At 46.3% G+C, this 16,442-nt stretch overlaps 2 protein-coding genes across 3 annotated transcripts in view; one reads left to right on the top strand and one right to left on the bottom strand.

The window, feature by feature from the left end:
* Positions 1 to 16,442, bottom strand: part of PRKG1 (protein kinase cGMP-dependent 1) — a 1,261,510-nt gene that overhangs the window by 544,451 nt on the left and 700,617 nt on the right. The window lies entirely within an intron of this gene.
* CSTF2T (cleavage stimulation factor subunit 2 tau variant) lies at positions 12,616 to 14,968 on the top strand. Its single transcript, XM_047703636.1, has one exon. It carries the CDS (start codon positions 12,672 to 12,674, stop codon positions 14,508 to 14,510), a length of 1,839 nt encoding a protein of 612 aa, XP_047559592.1. The 5' UTR covers positions 12,616 to 12,671; the 3' UTR covers positions 14,511 to 14,968.

The following is a 16,442-nucleotide window of genomic DNA, read 5'->3' as shown; positions in this document are numbered from 1 at the left end:
CTGAACGTCATCCATCCTTGGTCAAAGTTCGAGATAAAAGCGAATGAAAGTTTCCAGTGACACGTGCTCCTGGGAGCAGGAATCGCATTGACAGCTCTGCATCTTGTCAGGAGCGGAGCCCTTCCATCTAGCACACGCTCCATGAATATTTACAAAAGAGGCGCTGAGTCCCTTTTAGTGGAACGAAGCGTGAAAGGGTCCCTAAAGACGAGCAGGCTGGTGCTGATCTGAAACAGGTCGTGGGGGGCTCTTCCTTCCTCCCGGAGCTGCACGCTGGTCCCTGCCCTCCTCCACCTCCTCCACCCCACCAGCAGACACCTGCTCGCAGGAGGATTTCTTGGAACCTCCCCCCACCCCCACCCCGTGCAAGTCAGGCAGGTGAGAATGAACACCAGCAGCAGCCGTCCAAATCCCAGAGCACCGGACCTGCAGGAAAACCTCAGCCTTCCCTTCATCCTCCCTGCAGGCCTCCGCCGCCCTTCCCCGGGACCCCTCACGGGCCACGGGCTAACCACACAGTTCCATTCTCGGAGCTCACAAAGGGCTGAGCTCCCGAGGAAGAGGTCATTGGCAGCTCTGGGCTTCCCTGTGGGCCTTGCTTTGTGCCTCGGAGCCAGAGGGGGGTTGGCACAGACCGTGGAGGGGAGTGAGAGAAAGTGCTCGCACTGTGCAGCCAAGCCCCAGGTAAATGTCAGGAGGCAGTGATGAAGAGCGCAATGAATCCAAGAATTGTTACTATTTATTGTTGCATTAAACTGTCAAGAACAGACATCTCAATATGTTTAGATGAATGATGGAAGAGTTTTGAGATTTTAAAAATGTACGCTCTCCTCCCCATCAAGAAAATCACACAGTCTATGCAGCGAGAGCTTTCTGAAGATTGGGAAAGCATTTCTTTTCCTGTTTTATACCAGGCTGTTGTTGTTGTTGTTGTTTTGTTGCTGTTTTTGTTTGTTTTGTTTTTCTATCCAGAAACTGGTATTTAAAAGTTTACAGGGAAATGACCCATTCAGGGAGCTCCTGCTTTGTTTTTGTAGAGACAGAGGGCCTGACTTCGAGGAGTGTAGGTACAAGAACTCCCTGGTGGGAGACGGATCTGGAACAGCCGCCCTGCTCGGGACAGCCCCTCCCCCTTCTCCTCCCCCTCACAAGGGGAGGCCAACAGGAGGTCCTTCCAGAATGGATCTTCAGCTGCTAGCAGGACGGCTAGACCAGTGTTTCAAATCATTGCGAATCTGCACTTGATGACAAATGGTCCCTGTCCTGGGCTTCTCCATGGCCCAGCTGGTGGAAAAGGTTAACTCCAGCCACTGGAAGGGTCTGTAGGATCTCTCCCACTACAAATGACTGCTGGGCTGGGCCCCTGCCTGTGGTTGCGAGATGGTCTCGCTACCACCCTGGCCTTGGTCCCTTTCCCATATTGGATTGAATCGTGGATGGGAAAGTGGGGGTGGTCCTTTATACTCTCCAAGTTTCCAAGCCCCCCAGTCCGGGGCATCCTCTTAGGGCAGCCAGCGTGTCCCGAGGCACGAGAGAGCAGAGCATGGTTCACATACCCCCATGGCTTCCCATGGCTAGAGGCCATGTCCAGATTTGCACCAAAATGTGCTAGCAACTTATCTTCCTATAAACACTGGATTTTACATTTTGATGTAATTTCTGGCTCCAGAGAATCTAAATGCTCCACGGCAAATCTGAACTGGGGCGGGGGGGGGGGTGCCTGCCTATTATCACTCCTGTTTCTCAGGAGTGATAATAAATCCAAAACACACACTGCCAAACTGACTTCCGGGGGTGTGTTCACTGTTCTGAGCCCTCAGTCAGGTATTTCATGATAGCCTCTTTCCCAACACTTGTTATAAACACAGGCTCACTGGATGGCCCAGTCAAGCCTCAGAAGAGTGAAGCCCTATGACCCCATAATTGCACTACTGGGTATTTACTCCAAAGATACAGATGTAGTGAAAAGAAGGGCCATCTGTACCCCAGTGTTCATAGCAGCAATGACCACAGTCGCCAAACTGTGGAAAGAGCCAAGATGCCCTTCAACAGATGAATGGATAAGGAAGATGTGGTCCACATACACTATGGAGTATGATGCCTCCATCAGAAAGGATGAATACCCAACTTTTGTAGCAACATGGACAGGACTGGAGGAGATTATGGTCAGTGAAATAAGTCAAGCAGAAGAGAGTCAATTATCATATGGTTTCGCTTACTTGTGGAGGATAAGGAATAACACGGAGGACATTAGGAGAAGGAGAGAAGTGAGTTGGGGGAAATCTGAGGGGGAGACGAAGCATGAGAGACTGTGGACTCTGAGAAACAAACTGAGGGTTTTGGAGCGGAGGTGGGGAGGTGGTTGGTTGAGCCTGGTGGTTCGTATTAAGGAGGACACAGATTGCATGGAGCACTGGGTGTGGTGCATGAACAATGCATCTTGGAACACTGAAAAACTAAAATAATTTAAAAAAAAAAAAAGTGTGATGCCAGTGTCCAAAAGGAATGATGGTTGAGACAGTTGAGACAGGTCTCTGAAGTTGGGTACTGGATTGTTCTGGTCCCAGGAGGACAGACTCATGAGTTGTTCCTCTTAAACAGGATGTCTTTATTCAGGCTCTGCTCTGGGGGCTTGTACATTCCCACCATTTATGAGGATACTTCCTCCCTCTGCTCTTGCAGGTGGCAGCCTGAAGCCTGACTAAGGGATCTCTGGTTCTTGTCCCATTAGTCATGTTTCTCCCACCTTTGAAGTAATGGCCACGTCTGCCTGTGTGCGCTGAAAGGCAGTGGTGCTAATGACACCCTGAATAGGACCGTTCACTCGTTCACATAAGTGCCCCGCGTGCTGGCCCGAGGCAGGGTTATGCCAGCACAGATGCTCCAGGATCAACATTCAGGCAGGTCCTTCTAACGCCAGTGAGAAAGTGGACTTTCAGCCAGCTAACTATTTGAACAGTGCAGTTCAGGGTTTAGTGTAAGAACCCGTGAGCACCACCTTGATCAGTAAATTCTTGCTGAAGTGTCTGATGGGGTTGGACCACAACAGCCGCCATGTTGAACTCCAGACCTGCCCCCGGTGACAATGGCCGTGCTACCCACACAGGAATCCTCAAATCAAGAGACCTGCTTTCAGGCTGTCGCTCTGCCACTTACTAGCTACGGATTCTTGAGACACTCATTTCATGGAATCATAATTTAAGAGCATGAGTTCTTGAGTCAAATGATGTGAGTTCAAATTTTTGAGATAAGATGATCTGACAAGAGGCCAGTAGTTCCCCCGGGGCCAACCCCTTCACAGACAGAGATGGAGACACTAAGAAATAAATAGTATTAGACTAAAAGGAGTCTCTTTGCTCTTAAGATATTTTATCTACAGCTACTAGTTCTACATAACCGATGAAGATTAATAATTACCCTACAAAATAAATGATGATAAAAAGAAGTATGTCAGGGGTGCCTGGGTGGCTCAATGGGTTAAGCCTCTGCCCTCGGCTCAGGTCATGATCTCAGGATCCTGGGACTGAGCCCCGCATTGGGCTCTCTGCTTGGTGGGGAGCCTGCTTCCCCCTCTCTCTGCCTGCCTCTCTACCTACTTGTGATCTCTCTGTGTCAAATAAAGTAATAAAATCTTTTAAAAAAGTAAGTATGTTATGTATCAACACAAAAGTCCATAGAGGGTATATCATTCCCATTTCATAGAAAGGGAAGCACAGAGAGGTAAAGTAATTGTTCTAAGGCTGCACAGCACTAATTAAACCAGGCAGTCAACCCAAGTCTCTCTGACAGAGAGAATTTAAAGTCTGTGCTCTTAAACCTTTACCTTACTGCCTCTGGATGGAAAATCAGAACATCTAGATCCCATTACATGCTAAGCCAGCAAATGGGCATGTGACTATGTCAGGTCTCTTGTCTTCCCTGGGTCTCATTCTCCTCACCTATTAAAAAAAAAAAAAAAGTGTTGGAACACACAATCTGTTGCAGGGAGAATGCTTGCCTCTTCCAAGTCTCTAGTCCTGGAATGGCATATTCTCTGCAGTTCCAAATTCATGAGATATTTCTCGTGCCAATCAAAGTGACTCATCTCATGTGTCAGTAAATAGAATTTACTATGTATTCCTCTATATACTGTTCCATATTAAATACATTTAAAGAATCAGGTGGGTCACGGGGTTGGGTCAGTGGGTAGAGCATGTGTCTCTGGATCTTGAGGTCAGGAGTTCAAGCCCCACTTTGGGGTGTGTAGAGATTACTTAAAATAAAATAAAAATTAAAACAAATAATTGGGGAAAATGCCACAAACCTAATTTGGGGATTGAGAAATTTGGGCTCTCGTTTTGTGAAAAATGCTTTTATTACTTATCTAACTGGATGCTATAAAAGAATCCATATAGATGTTTAACGATAGCCCTGCAAATTGAAAAAAAGAAACATTTTCTCAATTGCTTCAGTTTTTATACCTTATGGTCCATCTGTTGCCACGGCACTGATTGTGGTGTCAAAATTGCAATTACTTACACTCAAGAACAATCAGGAAAAAGGCCAAGGGAGATTGTGTCCAGGCCTCAATGACCCATGATCACTCTACTAATTGTGGAACAGGAATTTTAAAATCAAGAGACCCAGCTTCAGGCTGTAGCTCTACCATTTACTAGCTATGAATCCTTGGGAAACTCATTTCATGGAATAATTTAAGAGCTTGGGTTCTTGAGACAAAGGATGTGAGTTCAAATCCTGGCTCTACCAGTTAGCAAGGTCACAGCAGTGACCTTCTCTTAGCTGTAAATTGACAGGATGACTACCTATCTCAGAAAGGTTGTTGAGAGGATTAAACATAATACTGCATTTCAGAAAGCATTGACCAGAGGTCCTCCTACCTATCTAGGGCTCAGAGTTAGCTTTCATGAATGGCATCTGTATTTTAAATGAGTCCATTGCTATACAAAGTTCTATGCAACTGTCCCCTAAAATCAGGATACACATGATTGCAGTCCAAACCACATGGGGAAACCCAGACAAGTGTTTGGTGAACTAAAAACATCACATTATTTTTTGGTTAACATATGTAATCTGTTATTATAAGATGATGTTCTACTAACTTTTTAAAAATATCCACTGAGTGCTTGTAATACAAGAAGCACTAGGCTGGGCAATATGAGAACTAAAAATCAGACATGGGTTCTGTGCTGAAGTGGGTAACGTGAGAATCTCAGTGCTGCTGTTAACGAGGTAGAAGGAGATACTGGGTGCTAAGTCAATCCTTTAAAAGGAAGTGTCTGAAGTGAGTGTTGAAGGACAGAAAGGATTTAGACATGGGAGGATGAGAAGGGAGAGAGAGAGAGAGAAAAGACATCCCCAACAAAGAATGGTGAACAGAGGAGTGGGTGGGAGGCACGTAATGAGAATGAAGATGATTGTTGGAGATGTTAAAAAATGTAGGAAGAGTAACTGCAATACTTAGAATACAAATTATAAAGGATTGGGGCACCTGGGTGGCTCAGTCATTTTAGCATCTGACTCTTGGTTTCAGCTCAGGTTATGATCTCAGGGTCATGGGATCGAGCCCCAACTTGGGCTCTGTGCTCAGTATGGAATCTGCTTGCGATTCTCTCTCCCTCTCCCCCCTCCTCCTACATGCGCTCTCTCTCTCTCTCTCTCTCAAATAAATAAATAAATATTAGAAGGGATTAAAAAGGAGGGGCGCCTGGGTGGCTCAGTGGGTTAAAGCCTCTGCCTTCGGCGCAGGTCATGATCTCAGGGTCCTGGGATAGAGCCCCGCATCGGGCTCTTTGCTCAGCGGGGAGCCGACTTCCTCCTCTCTCTCTGCCTGCCTCTCTGCCTACTTGTGATTTCTGTCAAATAAATAAATGAAATCTTAAAAAAAAAAAAAAAGAAGGGACTAAAAAGGAGAGTCTGGAGAGGGTAATATGCTAAGTGAAATAAGACAGAGAAAGATACCATATGATTTCATTTATGTGTGCAATCTAAAACTCAAAATAAATGATCAAACAAAACAACAAAAGAGACACAGCTGTAGATAAAGCAGTAGTGGTGGTGGGGTTTGGGGGGTGGACAAAACAGATGAAGAGGACCAGGAGATCTTATGGTTATAAGTAACAGGGAGGCACAGCATGGGGAATATGTCAATAATAGCACCATAACTTCGGTGACAGATGGTAACCCTGTTTTTCACGGTGAGCATTTTGTAGCATCTATAATGGCGGAAGCACTATGTTGTACAGGTGAAACTAGTATTCTGTTAACATACTTCAGTTAACAATAAAACCTTTAAAACAAGGAGAGTCTGGGCCTGAGAGATCTCATAGAGAAGGATTGGAGAAGACTGGTATTCTTAAACCTCTGCTGTTATCATTCTGTGTCCAGGGGTCAGAAAGAAGGAAGAAAGCCTACTGACTCACACATCAAGCTTATACTCATAAATCTCATCCTCAAAACCTTTCACAATCTCTCCTGAAAGACAATCTTAAATCACGCTACTCACCAACCACTTTTTTGGTTTCCTCTGAAGACATCAAAAAATGTTTTGGCTATTTCTGTCTGTGTTTTGGCTACTTCTAGTTCCTGGCTTTTTCTCTCCATCATCTGTGTTCACATACCAGGTTATAATCCTTTCTTTCAATCCCAGCCCCAACAGTGAGTCTTCCTTGATGATCTAGACCTTATCAGTCTGTCTGCATGCTTCATTACATATTTATTTTATGAAAACGTACCATGAAGGAACTATCAATGACCTAGGAATAAAATGCCAAGGTCTCCACTCTGATTCGGGACATGTTATTTAATGCCAGGGGATTCCTCTGGTGTAAAATGAAGGGTTTGTGCAACCAAAACAACTCCCTTTCAGACCAGACTTGGCAAAGAGAGGTTATGTAGCTATTTCCAAACACTAAAACTTACATCTGAATATGAAGATTCTGTAGACATTGAGAGTAGGACATAAGATTCACCATAAATTGAGAAGACAAATTCCAAAGAGGGGTACTAAAAAAAATTTTTTTTTTAAGTTCTAACTGGCACTTCTGAAAAAAGTGTATGAGCCCTTCAAGAAATAGATCAAATGTACTCTTCCACAAAGTTCTCCCTGAACTTCTCTCTCTTTCCTCTAGGTTGGAAAGAAGTCCATTTGCCTTTGTGTATAAACCGTCCCTTCTCTGTATCTTCCTGATGATAGGAACCCTTCTACCTTTGAGTAGAATTGTCATTTTCCTTCTAAGCGGTAACATCATTCAAAGAAAGAACTTCATTCTCCTTTGTCAATTAACAAAATACCTTATATTTAGTCTTTTGTTCTGTCAATATGTATTCTAGGCACTGGCAATACAGCAGCACAACACTGTCGATACAAAAAGATGGTGGCATTTCACTAACCCAGAGGTTTTCTGAGTGTGGTTCCCAGATGAATAACATGAGCACCACCCAGAAACATCTTGGGAAATGCAAAGTTTGGGGGCCTACTTCCGACCTTCTGTACAGAAACTTCTGTACAGATACCTGGGTTGTAATAAGCACCAGAGAGGATTCTGATGAAGGCTGAAGTTGAAAACCACTGAACTCAAGGGAGAAAATCATAGGTAGATAGATAGACAGACAGACAGACTTGGTCTTCTTCACCACTGTATCCTCAGCACCTAGGACAGAGCTTAGCACAGGTAGATGCTCATTTTATTTGTTGAATGAACGATGAGAAGTCACCTTAGAGGTAGTTCTTTGTTGAAAACAAGGTGTACTTTTGAGTTAAGACACCGATTTTCCAGTATGACTTAAAAATGGAGCCCTGAAACAATTTCAGGGTAGGAGTTTAAAAATCATTTGGAACAATGGAAGCATCAATGGATCAAGTTTACAGTTTCCAAAGGTAATTAGTTTGAAGAACAGCCCTCATTTGGCCGTATGTTCTGATGTTGTTTACTTACTCTCAGAATACTTGGTATTTTGATTTACGGAAAGAATAAACACTTAAACATGCAAGATGTCATGCACATTTTTCTTCATATCCTATGCCATGTTACAAATTATCTGAAGTGTAAACATTCTGGGAGCAAAGACAGCAATATAAACGGAAGTTGGTCCAAGGTAGATCTGTGAAAATTATGTGTTGGTACTAGGAAATACACACAGGTTTCTAAGAGCTCTGAGTAATTCTGGGCCACTCAGCTAATAATAAATATTAGTTTACATGTCCTGGGCATTGAGCTATGTGCTTGGTCATTCTGGTTCTTTAAGAATGGGGTCACAGCAAACCATTCTTCCAGTTTGGAATGGGGGACTAAAGAAAATATGGGAGAACTATGGCAAAAAGCATACACTTACAGTCATGGCCTCTCCCTGCCTGTTCATCGCCAACATTCCTCAGCCACTCTGTTCCCCCCAGAGTACCTTCAGTGTGGGGTCAGCAGGTACTAACTCTGTTAGGGCAGCATGAAGATAGTAGGTTTTCTCTAAAGACCACGCATATCTCATACCTTTCAACAGAGTGTACTCGATATATATGGAAAACGAAGACAACAAAACGAAAGCACTTAAAGTCCATTTGTTCAGATCAATGATTCTTAAAGTGGGCTCCCAAGACCACAGACATTGGCCTAACCTGAGAACCAGTCAGAAATGCAAACTCTCCACTCCCACCCCAGAAATACTGAGTTTGGGGAGGGGAAGCGGTAAGACACATCCACCTGGATGAACAGGCCATGGTTCCAGGTGGTTCTGATGCACAATGAAGTGTGGGCCCAAGGGGTCCAACACGAGCAGCAAAAAGGAAACCGACAGAGAAGCCACACCACCTTTCGTGAACTTGACAATTTATTCTAATGGCCTCTTACCATCCTCCAGATAACTATGTTTAATAAAAACACAATTATACATCAAATGTGCTAAAAAAGCCATGGCTTCTCTCTGTAAAGAGATGTATGGGAAGGAGACCAAGGACTTGGGTGTAGTTTTTCGGAATGACACCAGCCTCAACTCCCACTTCACTGCCTGCAGAAGAATCTCAGGGGTGGGCATTCTGTTTCTTTGACGAGCAGTGAGACAGGGAAACTGAAGGACTCCATAAAAATCTGACTATTCATTTTCCTGCTCTTATTCTTGCTAAGACCTGTACCCCCACCTCACTTTACACAAGCCTCGTAATGCAAATAACGTATGTGTTCCCTGTAAGGGACCAGGAGTCAGTGATTTCTCGAGAACAGAGAACATCTAAGGAAGGACCAGGAGAGGATGAGGCTGTCATATGCGCATTCCAGCCACCAGAGCTAGACATCTCCACGCCAGGACCTCTGGCTCCAAGGAGTGACACGTGGGCCCTTGTCTTTGTTCTCACGGTTCCTGGATGCCTGAGGGGACCCATACACCAGACCATGGCCTTCCACCAAACACCAGACCCCAAACAAAGATAAGTCTCATGCTCCTTTTTGTCTGAGTCTCCCAGATGCCCCGTCTGTACCCGTTCCTTCTATGTCTTCAATAAACACTGCTCTCACCTCCCGCTGGCTCACATGTGACTTCCATCCTACATGAAACCAAGCCCCCCCATGGCTGTTCCAGGAGGCCCCTCTGGGCCCTTGGACCCGGCCTGCTGCCATTAGAGCGAAGATATTATTGGGCGAAGTAAGTTATCATTGGTCTCAGCGAATAGCTATGCCCAGTCTGTTCTGATGAAATATTAAAGGTAAACGGGTGCCCTGTCTTATTTGTAGCTAAACTGTCCTAGTCATTTTGGATCTATTCATTGGACTGTGATCTCAAGCTACATGACACAATTTTTGGATGTGATTTCAAGGTTTGCCATCCCCTCAAAAGGAATATGTAGACTAAAATAATTCTCTGCTTAGGAGTTAAGATGTAAACTCTGGAGAAATGCAGTCCTTGGAAATATAATGCGATCCACATATGTAACTTAATTTTCCTTAAGTAACCACATTAAAAAATATTAAACGAGTGGGGCACCTGGGTGGCTCAGTTGGTAAGTGTCTGCCTTCGGCTCAGGTCATGATCCCACAGTCCTGGGATTGAGCCCCGCATCGGGCTCCCTGCTCAGTGGGAGCCTGCTTCTCCCTCTCCCACTCCCCCATTTGTGTTCCCTCTCTCAGTTGTGTTTCTCGCTGTCAAATAAATAAATAAAATCTTTTTAAAAAATGAAATGAGTATTATTAAAATACATTTACTCCAGGGTATTAAAACTATTTTAGCATGTATGGGGCACCTGGGTGGCTCAGCGGGTTAAAGCCTCTGCCTTCAGTTTAGGTCACAATCTCAGGGTCCTGGGATGGAGCCCCACATTGGGCTTTCTGCTCCGCGGGGAGCCTGCTTCCCCACCCCACCCCCGCCTGCCTCTCTTCCTACTTGTGATCTCTGTCAAATAAATAAATAAAATCTTAAAATATATATATATTTTAGCATGTAAGCTATAATTAGCAAGATATTTTTTACTTTTAAGTCTTCAAAATCTTGCATTTATTTACACATATAAGCCATCTCAATTAAAATGCTTAATTTTAACTAGAAATACTTGATGTTTCCTTTAAGCTTAATAAAATTTGTCATTGCAAAAGTAGATTCTATATCCAAGTTGGTCCAAACATACTACAAAGGCTTTCAGTAGTCTAACTGGGTATCAGTATGTATGTATGTATTTATTTATTTATCAGAGAGAGAGAGGAAAAAGTGCAAACGGGGAGAGGCAGGCAGAAGGAGAAGGACACTCCCCACTGAGTAGGGAGTCCCCATGCAGGGTTAGATCCCGGGACCCTAGGATCATGACCTGAGCTGAAGGCAGATGATTAACAGACTGAGCCACCCAGGCATCCCTGGACACCAGTTTTTATATTTTAATAAAAAATAAATTAAACTGTTAAAAAAAAAAAAAAAAAAGGAAAACCACAGGCCCAAACTGTTGAAACTTAGACCGACCTTCCAAGTCCAGGTAATAACCAATTAATTGCGATTTCAGTCTCCCCAGGAAGGCAGCTTTAACTGGGTCAGTCGGGACCTTTTCCTTCCCATCAGCACCAGTGAGTCTGTCTCCTGGGTCCTTTCCATCCTGTTCTGGAAGATAATGTATCTGCAGGATGAGATCCCTTGCTTTCCCCCTAGGAAACAGCCTCCCCTAGAAGAATCCTTTTATTTTGCTAATAACTTTCTCATTCCATTCTCTATCAAAAATAAAAACAAAAACAAACAGGAAAACATTTTGTACAACTCCTGGGAGTGACTCTGTACTTGCTCATGGGGTGCAGCCTGATTCATGAACCCTTTAACAAAATCAATCAGATCTTTAAATTTACTTGGTGGATTTTTCCTTAACAACTGAAAGTTCAATTTCTCAGTCAGGCCAGCTACATTTCCAGCACTCAGGACCTCCCAGTGGATACTGGCTACCCTGCGGAGCAGCGCTAGAACACACCAGCATGGTTAAGAAATCTGGTTTTAGGGGCGCCTAGTTGGCTCAGGTGCTAGAGCCCAAGACACTTGGTCTCATGAGTTGGTGAGTTTGACCCCATATTGGGCGTAGAGATTAGTGGAAGAAAGAAAGAGAAAGAAATAGAGAGAGGGGGGAAAAAGGAAGGAAAAGAGGGAAAGAAGGAAAGAAAGGAAAGGAGGGAAAGGAAGGGAAGAGAGGGAAAGGAAAGGGAAGGGAAGAGAGAAAAGAGGTAGGAGGGAGGAATTAATTCTGCTTTGCCCTTTCCTGTCCTGCACGCTTCACCTCTATCACCTGCTAAGTGATGGGGGCACCCCACACCCCACGTCTATCTCGACTTCTGAACTAGCAGCAATACATTCTCAGCAGGTTGCTTCTCCCTCCAGGGCAGCCGCGGCTAGAGCATCGCATCAGTCCCCAGGAATCAGAAGCAATCTAAGCCTACAGGCTGGGAGTGGCAGGGCACATGTGATTCATACCCTACCGCCACAAAACGTCTCTGGCCAGGAATCACTCCAGGCAGCACCGGTTAACACTGTTAAGGACCAGGACCGTCGGCACGGGGGCCGCTGCCTGCGGCTGCACCCTACCACCGCGGGGCCTGGAGCAGCTCTTCTCCCCAAATGCTTTCTGAACTGGGGTTGCTGCCGTGGTATGTCAATGAGCAAATCCCAAACTGCTCTGAAACGTCTACACTTTTTACCCTAATGGTCCGCAATGGGATTTTAAACATGGCTTAAATAGACTGGAGGAAGGCGGGAAGGACGGCGCCGGGAGACCCTAGCATCAAAACCGCTTGCGGTTGGCGGTTTCCCGCCGGGCAAACGGAAGCAAAAGCGCCCCTGACTGACGTCAAAGGAGGCGGTCGCTCCCGGTCCCCACAGTGAAGCCCCTGCGGCCATTTTTACTGTGGTTAGTCCGCGCTAAGCTTTCTCTGGAGGTCGTGGCGGCTCGCCATGGGAAGTCTTCAGAATAAGAGACGAGAAAGGAATCGTGCCTTTGGTGACAAGGAGCTGGCGGAGTTACGAAAGTCCAGCGGCCGAAAGCACTAGCTGAGGTAGAGAGGGGAACGCAGAGGCGGTACGACGTCCACGGACGGGCGGAACGATTCGGTCGCGTCGCTGAGGTTTCCGCCCGGGGTCTGAGAGCCGCTTCCGTTGTTCAGCGGAAGTGTGGGTCGCCAGAGGACGACTCCGGGAGGGATCGGCTCTCCGCCGTGTGCCCAACCGGAATCATGTCGAGTTTGGCGGTGAGAGACCCGGCGATGGATCGGTCGCTGCGTTCCGTGTTCGTGGGCAACATTCCGTACGAGGCCACCGAGGAGCAGCTGAAGGACATTTTCTCGGAGGTGGGTTCGGTGGTCAGCTTCCGACTGGTGTACGACCGCGAGACGGGCAAGCCCAAGGGCTATGGCTTCTGCGAGTACCAGGACCAGGAGACAGCGCTCAGTGCCATGCGGAACCTCAACGGGCGCGAGTTCAGCGGCAGGGCGCTGCGGGTGGACAACGCCGCCAGCGAGAAGAACAAGGAGGAGCTCAAGAGCCTCGGGCCCGCGGCGCCCATCATCGACTCCCCGTACGGGGACCCCATCGACCCCGAGGACGCCCCCGAGTCCATCACTAGGGCGGTCGCCAGCCTGCCGCCGGAGCAGATGTTCGAGCTCATGAAGCAGATGAAGCTGTGTGTGCAGAACAGCCACCAGGAAGCGCGGAACATGCTGCTGCAGAACCCGCAGCTGGCCTACGCGCTGCTGCAGGCCCAGGTGGTCATGAGGATCATGGACCCCGAGATTGCGCTGAAGATCCTGCACCGCAAGATCCATGTCACGCCGCTGATCCCGGGCAAATCCCAGCCTGTCACGGGCCCCGGCCCTGGCCCCGGCCCCGGCCCCGGCCCCGGGCTGGGCCCCGGCCCCAGTGTTCTGCTCAACCAGCAGAACCCTCCCGCCCCGCAGCCTCAGCACATGGCCAGGAGACCGGTTAAAGACATCCCTCCTCTGATGCAGACCCCTATCCAGGGCGGGATTCCGGCCCCGGGCCCCATACCGGCCGCGGTTCCCGGGCCGGGGCCGGGTGCCTTAACCCCTGGTGGAGGAATGCAGCCCCAGGTTGGAATGCCAGGCGTCGGTCCAGTGCCTTTAGAGCGGGGACAGGTGCAGATGTCGGATCCTAGAGCTCCTATACCTCGTGGGCCCATGACTGCCGGGGGCCTCCCTCCTCGAGGACTGTTGGGAGATGCTCCAAACGACCCACGTGGAGGGACTCTGCTTTCAGTCACTGGAGAAGTAGAGCCCAGAGGCTATCTTGGCCCCCCTCATCAGGGCCCCCCCATGCACCATGCCTCTGGTCATGACGGCCGGGGCCCGTCCTCACATGAGATGAGGGGAGGGCCATTAGCAGATCCCAGACTGCTGATGGGAGAGCCCAGGGGACCCATGATAGATCAGAGAGGTCTCCCTATGGATGGTAGAGGTAGTAGAGATTCTCGAGGGCTGGAGACTCGAGCCATGGAGACTGAAGTCTTAGAGACACGAGTGATGGAGAGAAGAGGAATGGAGACCTGTGCGATGGAAACCAGAGGGATAGAAGCGAGAGGCATAGATGGAAGAGGGATGGAGATACGGGGTCCTGGCCCCAGTTCCAGAGGCCCTATGACTGGTGGAATCCAGGGACCTGGACCCATTAGTATGGGGGCAGGTGGTCCTCAGGGACCTAGACAGGTCTCCAGCATTTCCGGGGTGGGAAATCCTGGAGCTGGCATGCAGGGGGCAGGCATACAAGGAGCGGGCATGCAGGGGGCAGGCATCCAAGGAGCAGGTATGCAGGGGGCGGGCATGCAGGGGGCAGGCATACAAGCAGTGGGCATGCAGGGGGCAGGCAAGCAAGGTGGAGGCCAGCCTAGCAGTTTCAGTCCTGGGCAGAGCCAGGTAACTCCTCAGGATCAAGAAAAGGCAGCTCTGATCATGCAGGTTCTTCAGCTGACTGCAGATCAGATCGCCATGCTGCCCCCTGAGCAGAGGCAGAGCATCCTCATTTTAAAGGAACAAATTCAGAAATCGACTGGGGCTTCTTGAACAGTTTTAGGAAATGTTTGACAGTAGTCCTAAAGTTTTTCTGTAGCATGGGGAATGGATGCAGAAAGCCGACTTCTGCATCCCCACAGTTGAATGGTTAGAGTTTCCCTCCCAGAACTTTATCTCATTTCATCTTGTTGTCTTTTTTTGTTGTTGTTGTTTGTATTTTTAATAGGGGGGGTAGGGGGAGGAAGGAGTGGGTCTTTTCACTTTTATTCACTGTAAATAAATACACAAATAACTCCGAACATGGTGATATTATACCAAATAAGATTACAAAGAATATGCAGCAATATTAAAAGTGTCTACAATACGTTAACTACATTTTTAAAAATAACTGGGTTAAACAGTGTGAAAACTGCACGTAAAGACTAAACTATGACCTGTTAAAATGGTAATGTACTAAGATAGTTTAAGATTTTTGGTTGTGTAAGAAAATAAAGAAGTTTACCTCAGAATTGTAAGATACATGTTTTGGTAAGCCGTTGAAAATACAAAATCCTATTTTGGGGACAATGCTGTATTAGGTTAAGCATCATTTTTAGTGTTTTGGAAGATATTTCAAAATATTAGTGCTAATGAACTTGTGGTATTAGAATTGTTTTGTTATGTTTAAGCTGTGCTACCTGAATAATCCAGGAATGCATCTGGTGAGATGTTTCTCTTACCCCACCGTTCAGACACCTGTAGTATTCCGGCCTGGCCTTGAGCGGGACGATTTAGCTGGGACAGGTCTGGGATCAGCCAGGTTACTGAAGGCTGCTCCCATGAGACTCAGCTTCTCTCAATACCTTCTTGTCTCTCAGTCATCTTCAAGCCCTGAATATGAATCGAAGTGATACCCTCACGCCCTTTCTGATGATTTCAGTGTCTCAGCAGCAGCTGATCTGGGTGAATTCTGCCCAGCATCAGACTTCTCGTAAGTTGCCGAAAGCTTCATGCCGGAAAGTTCCCAGGTTCCTGGGGACTAGCTTCCAGGTACAGATGGTATCCAGGTGGTCAGCCAGAGTCAGGACTTAAAAATCTTAGTCTCTCCAACACTTCCCATGCCTTTCAGTTTTCTTATTTGCAGATCTACTTACTATCACCCTGTTACCAGAATAACTGAGACCCAGGTATGTAGAGAAATCTCTGCTCGACTAGTTATTACTTATTTTGCTTTTTATAATAAAGCCCTTTAGTCCTAATATACATACTCTGAGAGATTTAAAAGGAGGAAGGTGGGGCATAAGCACATTTTCTGTAGAGCTACTACCTAATTCATTTTCAACCCTTGAAGATGTGGATGAACACATACAAATTTGTGTCCTAGACCAAATTATAATTAATAGAAGCGTAAACACCCAAATAACCAGGTGGTCTTACCCTGGAAAAGAAAAACCAATGTCTAGTAACAGGAAAAAGCAGCATTTAACACAAGAAGAGCTGAAACTTGGAAACTGAATTTTCCCCTTAGGAGGTTTTTGCATCTTAAATGGGTACTTGACTTTTTTACAAAGTTTTCTTACCCTGTGCTATTTCCTGCCACCTGTTTTACTCATATTTTTTTATTGTTATTCATAATATCCACCTTGCCATGTTTTCTATATGCCCCCCCCCCCCCCATATTGGGGAGGATGACTCCTTTGCACGTATGATAGTTTGGGTTAATATTAATTCACAGAGTTGGCTTTATCTCAAAACTTTCACTGAAAGGCTCTAACTGAAAACAGATGTTATGTTCTTTGTTGTAGTTAAACCTGCATTGTTCAGTGCGGACTGAAGAAAAGGAATGTAAAATTAAGGATGACTTTAGTATCTGATGTTTACTTTTAGTGAATGAATTAATCAAAAGATATCTATCTGTGAGAGATCCATGGGTCTGAATACTTTCTTCTAAATGAAAAAGGCAAAACTAAAAAATTAAGTAATTAATTAAAAATTGCAGGAGTG

This window comes from Lutra lutra, chromosome 14 (genome assembly GCF_902655055.1).
Source record: "Lutra lutra chromosome 14, mLutLut1.2, whole genome shotgun sequence".
NCBI lineage: Eukaryota > Metazoa > Chordata > Mammalia > Carnivora > Mustelidae > Lutra > Lutra lutra.
This window is presented reverse-complemented; position numbering and strand designations above follow the sequence as displayed.